At 38.5% G+C, this 15,664-nt stretch overlaps 1 protein-coding gene across 5 annotated transcripts in view; it reads right to left on the minus strand.

The window, feature by feature from the left end:
- plekha8 (pleckstrin homology domain containing, family A (phosphoinositide binding specific) member 8) overlaps positions 1 to 15,574 on the minus strand; it is a 77,937-nt gene extending 62,363 nt beyond the window's left edge. For 3 of the 5 annotated variants that reach the window (XM_072575019.1, XM_072575020.1, XM_072575018.1), the window contains exons 1-3: positions 15,407 to 15,574; positions 8,037 to 8,153; positions 4,614 to 4,769 (exon numbers count right to left, since the gene is read on the minus strand). In XM_072575019.1, the coding sequence (XP_072431120.1) occupies positions 4,614 to 4,769; positions 8,037 to 8,153; positions 15,407 to 15,446 (313 nt within the window). In that variant the 5' untranslated portion in view covers positions 15,447 to 15,574. The remainder of the gene's footprint in view (positions 1 to 4,613; positions 4,770 to 8,036; positions 8,154 to 15,406) is intronic. The other 2 variants (XM_072575022.1, XM_072575021.1) reach the window with 1 other exon arrangement.
- Positions 15,575 to 15,664: the final 90 nt, after the last annotated feature.

Consider the following 15,664-nt stretch of genomic DNA (forward strand, 5'->3'; position numbering starts at 1 on the left):
CTCTGGATCTTAATTGCCCAACACAATCATATATCATGTATTTGTCTCAAATATCCAGATAAATTTGACAGAACAGATAAAATAAATCTTCCAAAAATGACTAAGTAGCTTCATAAGACACAAATGATAGAGATACCTTAAAACCATTTATTAATATCGATACTTTAGATTGAATAATCCCACTAAATCATATGTAATGGAAATTTAAGGGATCATATTTCATCGCCAGTAAAGCTATATGTTTGAGAAGAAACTTCATAGCAAAATAAAAAGTCTTTACTTTTAAAAAATGTTGCATTAACAGCATTAGGTAGAGTTGTGTCACTTTGAGTACAATAACCCAAAAACAATGAGGACAAATTCAGGAAAAACTTTTTCTTCAGGGCACAATTTTTAATTCAAACATCAGTGTACTATGATATAATGAGGACTTAATTCTAATAAACATTCCAAGTATTGATGCGAAAACATGTGGAAATGGAAGTTTTCACTTACACAGATTATGTGGTCATTATCACAATGCTGTTTTTGTGAGAGTTTGCCATGCACAAACTAGCTGCAACAATTGCTAAATAACAACACAGTGATTACATTTAAATGTACTTAATTGGCTGTAAAGTGCTTTGACACACCCAGTTATTGCAAAATGCTTAAATCAAAGTCTTTTATCTCTTTCTACTTCAACTTTTGGTCTTACCTCCCAGATTGATTTGAGAGGTATTGCAGGGAGATCCGGGGTTAAGGAGCAAAGTTAAATGTAACATAGTACATTGAAACTCAAAATGATTCTGCAAAGAACATCAGAATAATATTACTAGAAATTCCTCAAATGTCTGTATAATGAGTCAAATTACCCAAATTTGGGGTCTAAGGTGATGAGAAAGGAACACAGATGGAAGAAGATAAAGTGAAAAGGTAAGGTAAATTGTACCTATAGTCTTACCAGACCACAGGGCTGCTCCGGGAAAGGGAAAAGGGAAAAGGGATGACTGGTGGTGGTTTAACCTGCGTGTCACAGTCAAGGGGAGAAATTGAGAAAGGGTTCTTCATGGTAACCTCAGCTGGTGTGGGAACTGAGCTCTCACTTTTGGCATCACCCTGTATATTGCAGGCCATGCATATTCCTAAACTTAAACCAGACACTGCAAAAATATCCTTTTTAAAAAGTAATATTACATCTTCGTCTGTGCAGCATTCAAAACAAGATTGATGAAATTGTTAGCACAGATACAAATCAACATGTGTGACCCAAGTGTCTTTGGAAACAAGGTTGCACAGTGACTAAGGGTGGGACCTGTGAATTGAAGAATATTTGACAAAACATAGGAAAGAAAGCTAGGAAGATGGTGGATTCTTTTGTTGGAAACATAGGAATAGGGGTACGCCATTCAGATTATTGGGACTTGCTCTGCTATTCAATTGGATCATGGCTGATCATCCGCTCAAGTTATTTTCCTGCTCTATCTCCATACGGCATGGTGTTATTAGGCTCTAGAAATCCATCAAAACATGCTCAATAATTAAGCTTCTATAACCTTCTGGGGCAGAAAATTTGAAAGATTCAAAACCTCTGAGCAAAGAAACTCTTCCACATTTCAGTCCCAAATAGCCTGTGCATAATGTTGAGAATGCATGCTCCTCTTCTGGACTCACCGTCAAAGCAAACATGCTGTCTACCTTCCACCATATCATCCCTGTAAGAATTTTGACAGTTTCATTAAATCACCTCGCATTGTTTACAAAGCAAACTGTTGAGTATTAGCTCAGCAGAGCAAGATGTAGAATCAGTTTAGGTAGAGATAAAAGAAAGGAAAAATAACAGGTCACTTATAGTCATAGAGAAGTACAGCATGGAAGCAGACCTTTTGGAGCAACTCATCTATGCCAACCAGATTTTCTACATTAATCTAGTCCCACTTGCCAGCACTTGGGCCATATCCCTCTAAACCCTTCCTAATCATATACCCATCCAGATGCCTTTTAAATGTTGTAATTGTACCAGCCTCCACCACTTCCTCTGGCAGCTCATTCCATACACGCACCAACCTCTGCATGAAAAAAGTTGCCCCTTCGGTCCCTTTTAAATCTTTCAGCTCTCACCCTAAACCTATGCCCTCTAGCTCTGCACTCGTCCACCACAGGGAAAAATCCTTGTCTATTTACTCTATCCATGCCCCTCATGATTTTACAAACCTCTGTTAGGTCACCCCTCAGCCTCTGACGCTTCAAGGAAAACAGCCCCAGCCTATTCATTCACTCCCTACAGCTCAAATCCTCCAACACTGGCAACATCCTTGTAAATCTTTTCTGAACCTTTTCAAGTTTCACAACATCCTTCCTATAGGAGGGAGATTACTTGTCGGATAGTTTATAGGCCACCTAGCAGTAGCTACACTGATTAATGGTGGGTATAAGATTGATCAGATTTTAAATATCAGCAAACATTACTAAAAGCAAAGGCAGGAAAAGATAGAGCAGAAAAGAAAACTAGTGTTGTAAGGTTTTGACCCAAGTTGATCCCCTGAATAATTAATCTGATCTACCCAGTATAGATGCTGAGGCTTCTACATTTTGAATATCAATTTATTTATTACCAAAAGCTATTTATTTACATGAGGTACTTGAGACAAGTCTGTTGCCACAGACTGGACAAGAAATTCGTACCACGTAATCTGATATCACAGTGGCTGATGTCACTTGCATTCTAACCATTAAATGCAGTTATACTACAGCTAGCTAATTATATAAAAATACAGATAGTAAAAGTTTCTGCAAATATTTAAATAGGAAGAATAACTAAATCTGGTGGTGGAGAATGAGTCTGGGGAATTAATAATGGAAAATAGATATTGTGTGCCTGACATCACAATCGCTACCAACAGGGAAGATGTATTGGAAAAACTACTATACGGTGACAATCCCCAAGACTAGATGGACTGTAGTCTAGGGTCTTGAAATAAATGTCTGTGGAGATAACGGTTGCTTTGGTTCCAATTATCCAAATTGTTTTTAATTCTGGAAAGGTGCCAGCGCTGGAAAACAGCTAATGTATCTCTTCGTTTCAAGGAGAGCAGGAAATTATAGTTCAGTTAAGCTAACAGCTCCCATACAGGTATTATTGGAATCCATTATTAAAGGAGGTTATTGCAGAAGATCGAAGAACACGAAATCTTGGCAAGCAGAAGGGACACCTCAATAAACCCTGCAGATTGGCGCTATTGATCTGTGGTTCCCAGATTTTTCCTTCCACCCGAAGTCCAATATCTATTTGTTTGTTTATAGGGGCATAGAGGGGCATAGAGATTTGGCTAGTACAGCCACATGTTGATAGTTCATAGCTGCTTACTTATGTTTTAAATATTGCTCATTTGTAATAAGTGGTAGTTCTTGTTAAGTGCAGGAACCTGGTCAATGCTTTCTGCTAACTTAATTCCAACTGACAATTAAATCGGGACTTTGTGGGCTTTGGTCAAATTGTTAACTTTTCTGCTGATCCTGGAGTGCAATGAGGCTTGTAAATTAGTGCACTTTCCCAAACGGGTCATGACAAACAGAATGGAATATAATGAAAGGAAGTTTCACTGCAGCTGTATAAGCACATAGAGAAACTACAGTGAGAGCTGTGTGCAGTTTTTCTCACCTTAGAACATACATTAGCATTTGAAGCAATTCACTCAACTCATTCCTCTGATGAATTATTGAATAGATTCAAAACACATCCACTGGAATTTAGAAGAATGAAAGATGATTTTATCATGATATATAAAAATCATATGGAAATACTTGATAATATTGGTAACCGAAAGGAAAGTTCCTCAAGTGACAGAAATTAGAACTAGTGGGAAGAGTATAAGGATAGGAGGTATCCATTTTAAGGCTAAGATGAAGAGAATATTTTTCCCTCAAATGGTCATTAGTCTGTGGAGTTCTTTTCCCCACAAAGCAGTGAAGGTTGGGTTGCTGAAATTATTTAAAGGAAAGTTAGATTTCTGACTGACAAGAGAGTTAAAGGGTGCAGACAGAATCTATCAGTCATGATCTTACCAAATGGCAGAACAGGGTGGAACGATAAATAACTTACTCCAGCTCCAAAGCAATATTTTCCTATGCTCCTTATCAAAGCTGCAACAATACATTAAAATGGCAAATATCCAATTTTCCCCTCCTGCTCAAACACAAAGAACAAACATTGTCCTAGAATGCCACTGAGAAAACTGTATTGTATTGTACAAACCTGAAGTTTCAAATCATAAGCACACATTTGGACAAATCTCTCAATTCCCTCCCTGAACCACACAGTCTCTTGTTAAAAGTGGAAACAGGGAACCATCTCATTGCCTCCACCAAATCTTTGTTTTACACACTCAGCAGCTTTTTCTTTTCCCCCCTCAAATGTTTCTACTGTCATCTTCACAATGAAGTACTTCTTTGACAATTTTGTATAGAATCAGGTCCATACTGTAGGAATTCAATGATTCTACGAACAGGAAAGATAAACTGTACTACCAGGATGCTTCAGAAAAGATCCTTTCAAATTCCTTTTGTGCAATGTATGCTCTGTTAAAGTGATACAAAAATGGTAGTCCTGTCCCAACAGTGAAAACAAAACTTACCTTTCTCTTTCCTTGTCCTGCTGTCCGTCAGACAAGCCTTGGAAGATCCCAAGGCAACAAGCCACCTCTGTCTGTCAGCAGCATTTGCAGCCTTCAGGTAGAAGTGTTGTTCCCCTGGAATGATCAGCTCCATTCTTGTGTTGTCACTATTATGCACTGCAAATGAAAGAAATGGATAATAATATCCCCGAGGGATGGGGGGAAAGTTGGTAGTGAAGATTGAGTGGTGAAGAGAAAGATATAAAGACCATGAGCAGAATAATTAACCCAAAGTCTGCCATTCATACATCAAAGAGAAACCTAACCCAAAAATTTCAGGTTATTTTGCTGATGATGTTTGCTCCTACAAGGCAAAAACAGCCATCCGCACAGGTCTCCTATTTATGATCCACTTTCATTTAAAATGATCCGCAAGATTTTAAATCAATTGAAATTCACCTACAAACAAACAAACAGTTAAAACCGGACCATTAGGCCCAGATTTTTGTGGAGTCAGGTCAAGTTGAAAGGCTTTTAAAAATGATGTACAGGACTCAGTTCTGAAGTTCTTGGCCCCATGATGGAAACTTTTACCAGCCGAGGGCCATGGTACCTGCAGCCAGCGCTCAACTTTACCGACTCCATGGTAGGGGGGACATTTCAAACATCACTCTATTTTGATAGCGTACTAGCCATACTTCATGGCAACTCAGAGGAATCGAGAACATGTGGAGACTCTTGTCTGGAGTCAGGAATCGAAAGAAAAACAGCCATTCTACATTCCATGGAAAACATTGCCTCTTTTGTCTTCTCAAGTTCTCAATGACAAATTTAATTTTGTGCAAACACATTGAAAATATTCCATCAAGAAAAATCAGGTTATTCAATGTTATAAATGTGTTAAACAAGCAAAGCACACACTCCCTACAAGCTATGTCAACTCTACTCAATCAGCTCATTAGCCACTCTTGAATTATAGGCAAGCAATCTTAATGAAGCCATCTGCGGGAAATTGATGTTTATCCATCTGTCCAACATGCAGGAGATCATAACTTGATCTTCCTCTGAAGATTTATTTTCAATGTCAATGTGTTTATTTACAGGGAATTAAGAGGTATGCAGTGTGTGGCTGTGTGGCTGTGTGCGTGATCGGTATTTTTAAGAAATTGGAAGATGAACAATTTTATTGCCAGAGATTTTCAAAGTCTCTTTGCGTTTAGCATCTATTTCAGGAGCAGAGACTGGTTAGATTTGGAAATAGCTCATCAGTTCTGACCACCTAAGATGCTGAAAGAATGAATATATGCAATGCATGGGGAAATGGGAGATATGAGGGGGCATTGAGGGTGCTTTGAGATATGAAAGGAATGCAAAATATGTTAGCATGGATTGAAGATGGTATGAGTTTTGTGCAGGATGAGACCTCAAGAGCCGAATGGTCAAGGTTCTAACTAGGCTAATATCCCAGTAAATAGGTATGAATTTAACCACTTGCCCATCTCTGTTGCTGTCTCAGATTTGCTTCTGGAGACAGCTAGCTGATCACGAACCCATGTCTTCCTCCACAACATGAAACTAGGGTAGGATTGCTCCTCCAGAATGGAGAATGGATTATCGGATCAGGAAAAATTCCCAACTCCTAATATCTATTTCCTTGATGAAAATCCAGCCCAACATTTCCGTACTCCACTCTATTCCTGTAGCCAGACCCACTTTCATCCAGATGCATTCGCATGCAAAAAGGTTCACTGTCTGGTTGTTCACTGCATTTGGAATGGAAACAAAAGTGGGCACTATTCTTCTGTTGTGAAACTAATGGTGTTTAACTTCAGCAGTAGTTCTGTGCATGAGCTGGCCCTTAGTCCCTCTGGTTACATGGAAAACCAGATAAAGGAGGATTTGTTGAAATAGATCATTTTAGCACCTTCTCAAATTTACTGCCAGAACAAAGGAAAAGATCTAGAGAAAGGGATCGCTGGTTTCTCCCAGTTGGAAAAACATTAAATGGGTGGGGTTAATGAGGGGAGTTGTATGAATAGGCAGTATTTTGTGTTTCCTGCTACCTAGCTTTAAGAATATTGCTGAGATTTTAAATACACGGTCAGCATCTGGGTGCAAAGTGCCTAAATTTCAATGTTGGACTACATAGATCTTTTCCAATCACTGAGATAGGTTCAAGGTCAGACATATTCCCAAATTTAACTTGCATAACACTGTAGAATTCCTAACATATGTACTGCTTTGACGTTCAAAAACCTCCTTGTAATACAAGTGGCTTGGATTCAAATACAGCAGTTATATTAGATCTTAGCATTGAAACATCAGAAATAGAGATCATAAAGAAAAGGTTGAGGGAAGATGCATGATTTTTTTTGTCAATAAAAAAAAAATTGCTTCAATCCACATATCAGTTGTTTGGTGTTTCAGAAGAAAAGTCAGCTTCGTTCACTGGGATTGAAGACTACCAACATAAACCGGTTGTATTTGTTGTTGAAGCTTACAGAAAAAACATCATGAAATGGAGCACAAGACTAAACTAAGAAAAGTAAATATAGCTGTGGCATAAATTATTCCACATGGATGAAACATTTACAAAACATAAATATATATTTTAAATTACATGACTGGAACTACATAAATTATGAAAAAACATCAGAAACATAAGGTATACCATTTTGTGTAACCAGCTTTTTCTTTCAGAAGTTCAGTGTCCCATTGTACCTTTCGAAAACTGACTAAGGGTTAAACCCAAATCTCTTTTTTTTTCTCTCTGTCAGAGACTGGTCATCCTGCAGATGTTATGCCATCCTTTAAAACCTCTGGAAGTTCGTGTAAAGAGAATTCCTCACCTGTTAAACAGCATTCTTTTCATAATTTTGGTGTCTAAGCTGCTCAGAGTCAATATAACAAAAACAAAAACAAAAACCTCTCTCCATTAATTATAATTAAAATCCATTCTTCACCCAGGTAAATACATCAAACAGCTTTAAAATAACATCCTTAATCAAAATTATTGCACCTTCATTCTGTACAATCCATTGACATAATTAAATTTGAATATAGAATTGTCAGCTTAAGTGAAATAATTTTAATATATATTGCTTTATCATTTCATTTTCACTTGAAGTGACTAACACTGGAATTCATACTAAATGTTACTGCACATTACATTCCTTCAAGGTATAACCCATATTTTGAACTATGAACTCCAGAAATGCACTGTTTTCATTGTTCAACACAGTATTTTTTTTTAAATTAAAACTTAATTAAAGCCATGAAGAGTTAATACCAAATAAGGGAAGATACTAAATGCAAGAATTTTTAATGCCAAGTGTAACTTATAATGAAAGTCTTTTTTGAGTCCAATTTTCTAATTATTCCATACCAGCAGGAAGGAAATGGAAATTGAAGGTCAAAGATGTTAAGAAATACCTTATATTTTACCTTGTATTTCACACACTGCCATCTTAATGCTGCCTTTGCAGCCCTTCCACGTGTCCTCTTGTGAATCATAATAGGACAAAATTCCTCCAGCAAGAATAAACCAGCGTGGCTGCCATCCTGTGCAAAAAACATTAGTAATGTCAAGTTATTAAACTATAGAATAGCATACACATGTGTTTCTAACAAGATAAACTGGGACTATTTTGTCAATTATTTCAGAGTTATCAGTGAATTTATATTCGCCAAAAAATCCAGCAACAAGAAAACTCCCTTGTCAATCCAACATTAGCGTCTATCTTTTCCAGCTTGAACTTCAAAATTAGGAATTGTATTTATCATTCTGAAAGCTCCTTTTAAGTCTCAATCACTTTGTATCCGGTGTCTTGCATTACAGAAATGGGTTTGAAGTTAAATGTTCAGCTTAGGAAATGCAAACTGAAATAACAGTCTAGAATTTACTTGAAGGGGCAAAGTTACAGCTTTCACCACTGACAAACGTTACTTCACAGGCCGGTCAGTAGGGAGTATGACTAAACTGGCATCTAATCTATTGCAGTGCCCTCTATAGGGTGTCTGTGGCATTATGAGCACAGCCAGCAACTGCAATATTCTTCAACCAGACTGAAGTATCCTCACTAAAACATGCAAAGTGCCAGTCGGGAAGTAAACACAGGAAATAAAAATTAAATTTCAATCATGTACAAGTAGTAAAATAAAGATTGCGACATGCTGGTGAGGTTAAAGGGAGGGATACAAGAGAGAAAAACTAGAACTATTAAAGTTGCTTGGTATTAAATTTCTTCTCAGGGAATAAGACTTCACATTTACAACATTAAGTTTACAGAATTAGAGGTTGTTCAGTAGTAATTATCATTTATTACAACATCAAAGTTCCCTTAACTTTCATAGCCAGATATAGCGCAGTACAGGTGAGCAAGCATTACAAGTTCACGCCAGTAAAGTGATCTTAATGCAAAATCTATGAGTTAGGAGTGTAACAGTATACACTACGGAGATACAAAGCATCTCTGACACCAACTTACATTGAACTGTACATATGCAGATGCAACAAGTTGCTGTGAGATATAGCCAGAAATAATACTGAGAGCCAATAACATAATCGTTTTTAAAACTGGGGCAATACTTTTGACTGTCCATTTAGACTACGCATCATTTAAAATTAGTATTATCGCAAATAGAAATAGTTTAGTTATGTCTTCCCTGCACAAGGAAGTCAAGATATGAAGGAAAACATTTTTTCTTTTAACCAAATGAATATCCAAAAGTAAAATTCCACTGTCTCAAGAATCATCAAAGTGAGCTAATATTAACTTGAGGATAAAGAGGAAATCAGACAATTCTGGCCTCGATGAACACTGCTCAACTCTCACTTATGGTTCGTAAAACCATATTTCAACAATTATAACATCAAATTCAACCTTAAACTTTCACTGTGAAAGAAAAATTGCGAAAGATAATGGTGGAGGTAACTCCTCAAATATTGCCCTCAAATATAGCAAAAGGTGTAATAACAATCAGTTCGGTGGTGTCTCTGTACAAATCCACACTGCTTCCACATTGGAAGGATTTCATGACCCACAACCATATATTTCTCCATAGAGCAGATAGAGACCATTTGGCCCTCAAGTCTGCACCTACCCTCTGAAGGAAACCCACCCTATTCCTGTAATCCCGCATTTACCATGTCTAATCCTCCTAGCCTGTACATTCCTGGACTCTACAAGTGTAATTTGGCCAATCCACCTAATCTGCACATCTTTGGACTATGGGAGGAAACCCACATAAGACAGTCACTCAATGGTGGAATCGAACCTGGGAACCTGCATTATGAGGCAACAGTGTTAACCATTGTCCCACCCGAATCACACAGCCACATAGAGAGTAACAGAGTCCTTAACCTCAACAAAAAAATCTGGAATGCAAAGCTGTGTAATATTCTAAAAAAGCTAGCAGCATATACTTATAAAGCATAAAGCTAGAATTGTCACTGGAAATTTCATTTTGCATTGTTAGCAGATAAAATTTTCTGTAAACTAATTGGGACTGGCAGAAAATATTCTTTCGGAGGAAATCCATGCAGCATTCAAGTTTGGCGTAGAATGTCAAATATGATTTTTTTTTCAGCCTTCAACCCATGCAGAGTACCAGAATTTCTATACATGGATATTACCATTTGATTTTGCAACTCATGATACATTGCAGGAGATTCTTCTAAACAATAGATGCCCTGGCAGAATTGCAAATAAGGTCTGATAGCTTCCTGTTGATATGACAGCCTGATTAATAGACCGAGCAGGCCCTTAGGATTAACAGATCAGTGTTACGTATTAGCGCCATTTATAGTTAACAGTGTTTAGTGTTTTCTTGTCTCAGTGCTGCTGAAAATACATTTACTGTGATACTGCTCAAGGTATTTCAGAAGATTATACAGACGCCTATATCAAATAATGTGTAGGTGATGACATCTTCAACTTTCCAAGGGTGCATACAAAAATAATAGTAGTGCAGATCACTGCTAATTTTTGCCACTAATTTTGCATTACTTGCTAACATAATAACCACTTATTATCTAGTATTTTTAACACAGTAGAGCAAACTCAAGCACTTTAGAGAAGTGTTATAAGATTTGGCACTAAACTTCATTGAGAAATGTTCAGACAGGTCAGCAAAAACTTGTACAAAGAAGTAGTTTTAAAGGAGAGGGGAAAGTCATAAAGGTGTACAGCAGGGAGGCAGACACTTCTGTCCAACTCATCTATGCCCACTAGATATCCTAACCTAATCGAGTCCCATTTGCCAGCACTTGGCATATATTCCTCCAAACGCTTCCTAATCATATACCCCTCCAGATGCCTTTTAAATGCTGTAATTGTACCAGCCTCCACCACTTCCTCCTGCAGCTCATTCCACACATGCACCACCCTCCATGTGAAAACGTTGCCCCTCAGGTCCCTTTTATATCTTTCCCTTCTCACCCTAAACCTATGCCCGCTAGATCTAGACACCCCCACCCCAGGGAAAAGACCTTGTCTATTATCCTATCCATGTCTCTCATGATTGTAAAAACATCTGTAAAGGCCACTCCTCAGCCTCAGACACTCAAGTGAAAACAGCCCCAGCCTATTCAGCCTCTCCTTATAGCTCAAGTCCTCCAACCCTGGCAACATCCTCGTAAATCTTTTCTAAACCCTTTCAATTTCACAACATTCCTTCTGATAGGAAGGAGACAAGAACTGCACACTATATTCCAAAAGTGGCCTAACCAATGTCCTGTACAGCCACAACATGACGTCCCAACTCCTGTACTCAATGCAATAAAGGAAAGCATACCAAATGGCTTCTTCACTATCATTTCTACCTATTTCAAGAAACTATGAACCTACACTCCAAGGTCTCTTTGTTCAACAACACTCCCTAGGACCTTGCCATTAAGTGTATAAGTCCTGTTAAGTGTAAATCCTGTTCCTCAGGTTTCCGTCCAACAAGTTGTCCACTACTGTTGTCAGGCTCACCAGTCTATAGTTCCCTGGCTTTTCCTTACCACCTTGCTTTAGGGAGAGAAATCCAGATGTGTGGTTTGGATAACTGAATGCATAGAGCCAGTGGTGGATTAATCAAAATTGGGGATACACAAGTGCCAGAATTAGAGAAGCAATGAGATTTTATAGGGTTGTAATGCATAAGTAGCTTGCAGACATAAGTAGAGGCAAGGCCAGGGAGAGACTTGAACACATTGATAAGATTTTTACAATTGAAGTGCTGCCAACTATTACATTCTCCAGTAAATTCAGCTCTTATCCAACTGCTTTGCTCAGGTGACATAGCATTTTTAGACTACAATCAGCTTAAAAAACATTAAAGTCATGGTCCAAACTACACCTGCTCCCTTGGTCACATTCTCTCTGATTACAATCAATAATCCACCACATAAGACCACAGGTTCATTTTGCCATCTTGATAATGTTCTCTCTCAGAATATCACAATCAATACCAAAATTACACAATGGATTGGAAAGACCTGCTCTGCCTTCGTGAAGCCCAAACAATGACCCAGCAGGAAAAAGGAGTTACACTGCCAGAAGTATTTATGCAACCGAACTGCTCTCAGCACCTTCTAAATTGATGGTAGGGCTGCAGCTGCTGTTGGTGACACATCCAGAAACTTAACCATTTTCATTTGCACTGTCTATCATACTACTGGTATTGAATGGAAAGACAAGATGTTGAACACCAACATCCTCAAGTCTTTAATATAACTGTATTCAAAACACAATCAAATAGCTCCAGTTGCATTTGTCAGAACGGACGATTATAGAATTTCCTGAGTAACTTTCTATAAGCTAGCTGCAGTATTGATAGTACAAGAGACATGGAGAAGACAAAACACTACAATATTAACCCCATACCCTCAAAAGGTATAGCCACTAAAATAAAAATGGTAGCAGGTCTACCAAGCTAGTTTGAATAATTTGGCAATTGATTTTCTAATAACATAAACAGAGAGTGCTGGAGAAACTCAGCAAACTAGCAGTATCTGTAGTGAGATGAAAAGAATTTACATTGAGTTCAGCATGACCCTTCTTCAAGAATAATGCTGGTCTCAAAAGATTAACTGTTTCTTCCACAGATCCCTCCAGATCTGCTGAGGTTCTCCAGCTCTTTCTCTTTTATTTTCAAACTTCCAGAATCTGTAGAATTTAGCTTTTAGCTGAATGAAGAAATCATTTTCCTGGTTCATATGGCTTTCAGTGTTATGTGCTGCCAGAAGCAGGTTTTTCTCCTGTCAGTAAATCCATAATAACCGAGGCCACATTAAACATAGAAGTCTGTCCACAGCAACATGGGCAACCATCCAAGTCCAGAGAGATTAGCTACTGATTGCAGGGACCAAAACCAAAGGGTCAACAAAATAAAATAAAGAGCTGTGGATGCTGGAAATCTGAAACAAAAATAGAAATTACTGGAGAAACTCAGCAGGTATGGCAACATCTGCAGTGAGAAAATAAACATTTAAACTGCAGTGACCTTCTTCAGGATTAAATCAGGATCACTTGACTCAAGGCATTAACTCTATTTTCTCTCCAGATATGCTGCCAAACCTGCTGTGTCTCTCCAGAAGTTCCTGTTTTTGCTAAGGCTCATTGGTCTATAGAGAGGAACAGCTGGAAGCTAACAAACTACGTAGCCAGCCTACACAAAATTCAAGTAGCCTCCAGATGCTTGTCCAGACAAAATTCTTCAATCCACCAAAACATTAGTCTGCAAGGCTGGCTGGTTCAGAATGAGTCAAGGTTAGAGTGGTGTTGGAAAAGCAGCAGGTCAGGCAGCATCCGAGGAGCAGGAAAATCGACATTTCGGGCAGGAGACCCTCATCAGGATTCCTGATGAAGGGCTCCTGCCCGAAACGTCGATATTCCTGCTCCTCGGATGCTCCTGACCTGCTGTGCTTTTCCAGCACCACACTAATCTTGACTCTGATCTCCAGCATTGGCAGTCCTCACTTTCACCCGGATCGGAGTGAGAACAATTCTAACCCAATAATGGATATGTCTCCCCTGGCCCCAGTAAACCAGCATGAATTACTGATTAATAACACGTCACTGGGCCACTCTGGTCCTGTTTGGGAAATATTACAATTCTGAGACAGCCACAGAGGTTAACTTGGTTCTAAGCTTCTCTAGTCAAATATGTTGGGAGAAACCACCTGACACCAAACATAGTCCACCCATCTTGGTACTTAAATGCAGTGGTATATAAGCATTTATTAGTAAGCAATTGCTTAGACTAATATGTCGGATAAATGGTTTTAGTAAAGCAAATGCTCACTGTTGATAACACTGCAGGAGGATTAATCAGTGACAGCCACATCAAGCTATGGCCATGAAAACTTTACATAAATCCATTTGCAGCTTCCTTCTGAATCTCTCAAGTGAGTCAGAAAAATTGAAATATAAAGTGACTTTCCTGAAAACAAGGGAACTGAAAGGACAAGACTAGCCAAGACACCAAAACTACTGTTTTAGAGTATGTGCACAATCTGGAAATAATTCACTTCTGTATAATATAAAGTTGTTACAATGCAAGACCAAGCATGACAAATGTGCTGAGTGAAACTGTGACTTCTTTCCTACTTTGTGTTTACCTACAAGTGACTGAACTTCTGAGATGACACAGAACTGTTCAACCAACATTGTCAGCAATACAACAAACTTCTATGTGTTTACAATCAACCACACTGATTTACTGATGGCACCTATGAAGAGGTGTGTGTGTGTGTGTGTGTGTGTGTGTGTGTGTGTGTGTGTGTGCGTAAACAGATCCACACAGAACTCTCTCCTGAACAACAGAATTCAAGTGGCACTCAGATAATGTGAATGGAATGATGTCAGAATAAAACTCTAAATATTCAAACTGATGGGTGCACTAAATCCATTATTGTACATTGTAAATTATACTTCAGTATGAAGTAACAATTCAATTGATTCCAAACAAAGTAAGTAAATTGCAGAACATTTTATATGCTAATTAAAATTAACTTGTAAATCAGTCTTATGTTATTGAAAGATAATTTTAAAGAAACCTCGAGGATAATTACTGCTCAGTCAGATAATGCTGAAGAAGTGGAGCATGGGAAATTCCTTCAATAATTTCCCTCACTTCAGTTTTCTAAAATAAAATAAGGAATGATCATAAGTAAGCATGCTTGACATTTCCAATCTTATTAATTGAAATGAAGTGTTAATAAAAAAAAAGGACCAAGGATAACAGACTTGTTTAAAGCACATGCATTGAGAGATAGTGAAATCCAGTCTTAACCAAAAAAAGGAGTCAAGGTCGACCTATTGCAGCCTTCTTATTGAAAGATATCCTCAATGACGTTTAGTGTCAAAGAATGCCAAAAAAGATTAGATCTAACGTGACAACAGCAGCTTTACTTGCCACCGTGTGACCTAGATACCTCACAACAGACTCCGAATACTGGTTACAGCTTACTCGGTAGACAAGCAGGAGGCTGGAAGAGCACAGCAAGCCCAGCAGCATCGGGAGGTGCATTTGGAGCAGCTCATACTAAATCCTATTTACACTGTCTTCATGTTCAGGCCGAGACCCCTAAAAAGACATTTTTAAAAATAAAAATGCAATCACATTAAGTCAAGCGGCTGTTTTTAGAGGCCCTGCCACGATCTTAGAAGGCCTGTCAACTGGAGAGAAAACAAAACATCGCTTTGGTCACTAAAGCAACGAGCTGACAGGAGCACTCAGCACACACCCAAGCCTGCTTTGTAAACTGAAATCAAAGCCGAACACATAACCAAATCTCACGCTTGAAATAAAAGAGAGCGAATTACCACTGAGATAATTGGTCCATTTATAAAGCATGCCTTCCATGGTAAGTGTACGGATCCCCTGCCATTCACTTGCTAGCTAACTCACGATACCATTCCCACTCCATTGATACACACTGCAACAATTCAGAACAGCCGAACGCAACCAGGAACAGACCCGGGTGTGTGATGTGCTATGATTGACAGCTCAATGGACCACTCGCTAGAGAACGCTGCTGGCACTGTTGAGGATCCCGGGCGGGAATCCAATCAGCGGCGGGC

This window comes from Chiloscyllium punctatum, chromosome 8, assembly GCF_047496795.1.
Source record: "Chiloscyllium punctatum isolate Juve2018m chromosome 8, sChiPun1.3, whole genome shotgun sequence".
Classification (NCBI taxonomy): domain Eukaryota; kingdom Metazoa; phylum Chordata; class Chondrichthyes; order Orectolobiformes; family Hemiscylliidae; genus Chiloscyllium; species Chiloscyllium punctatum.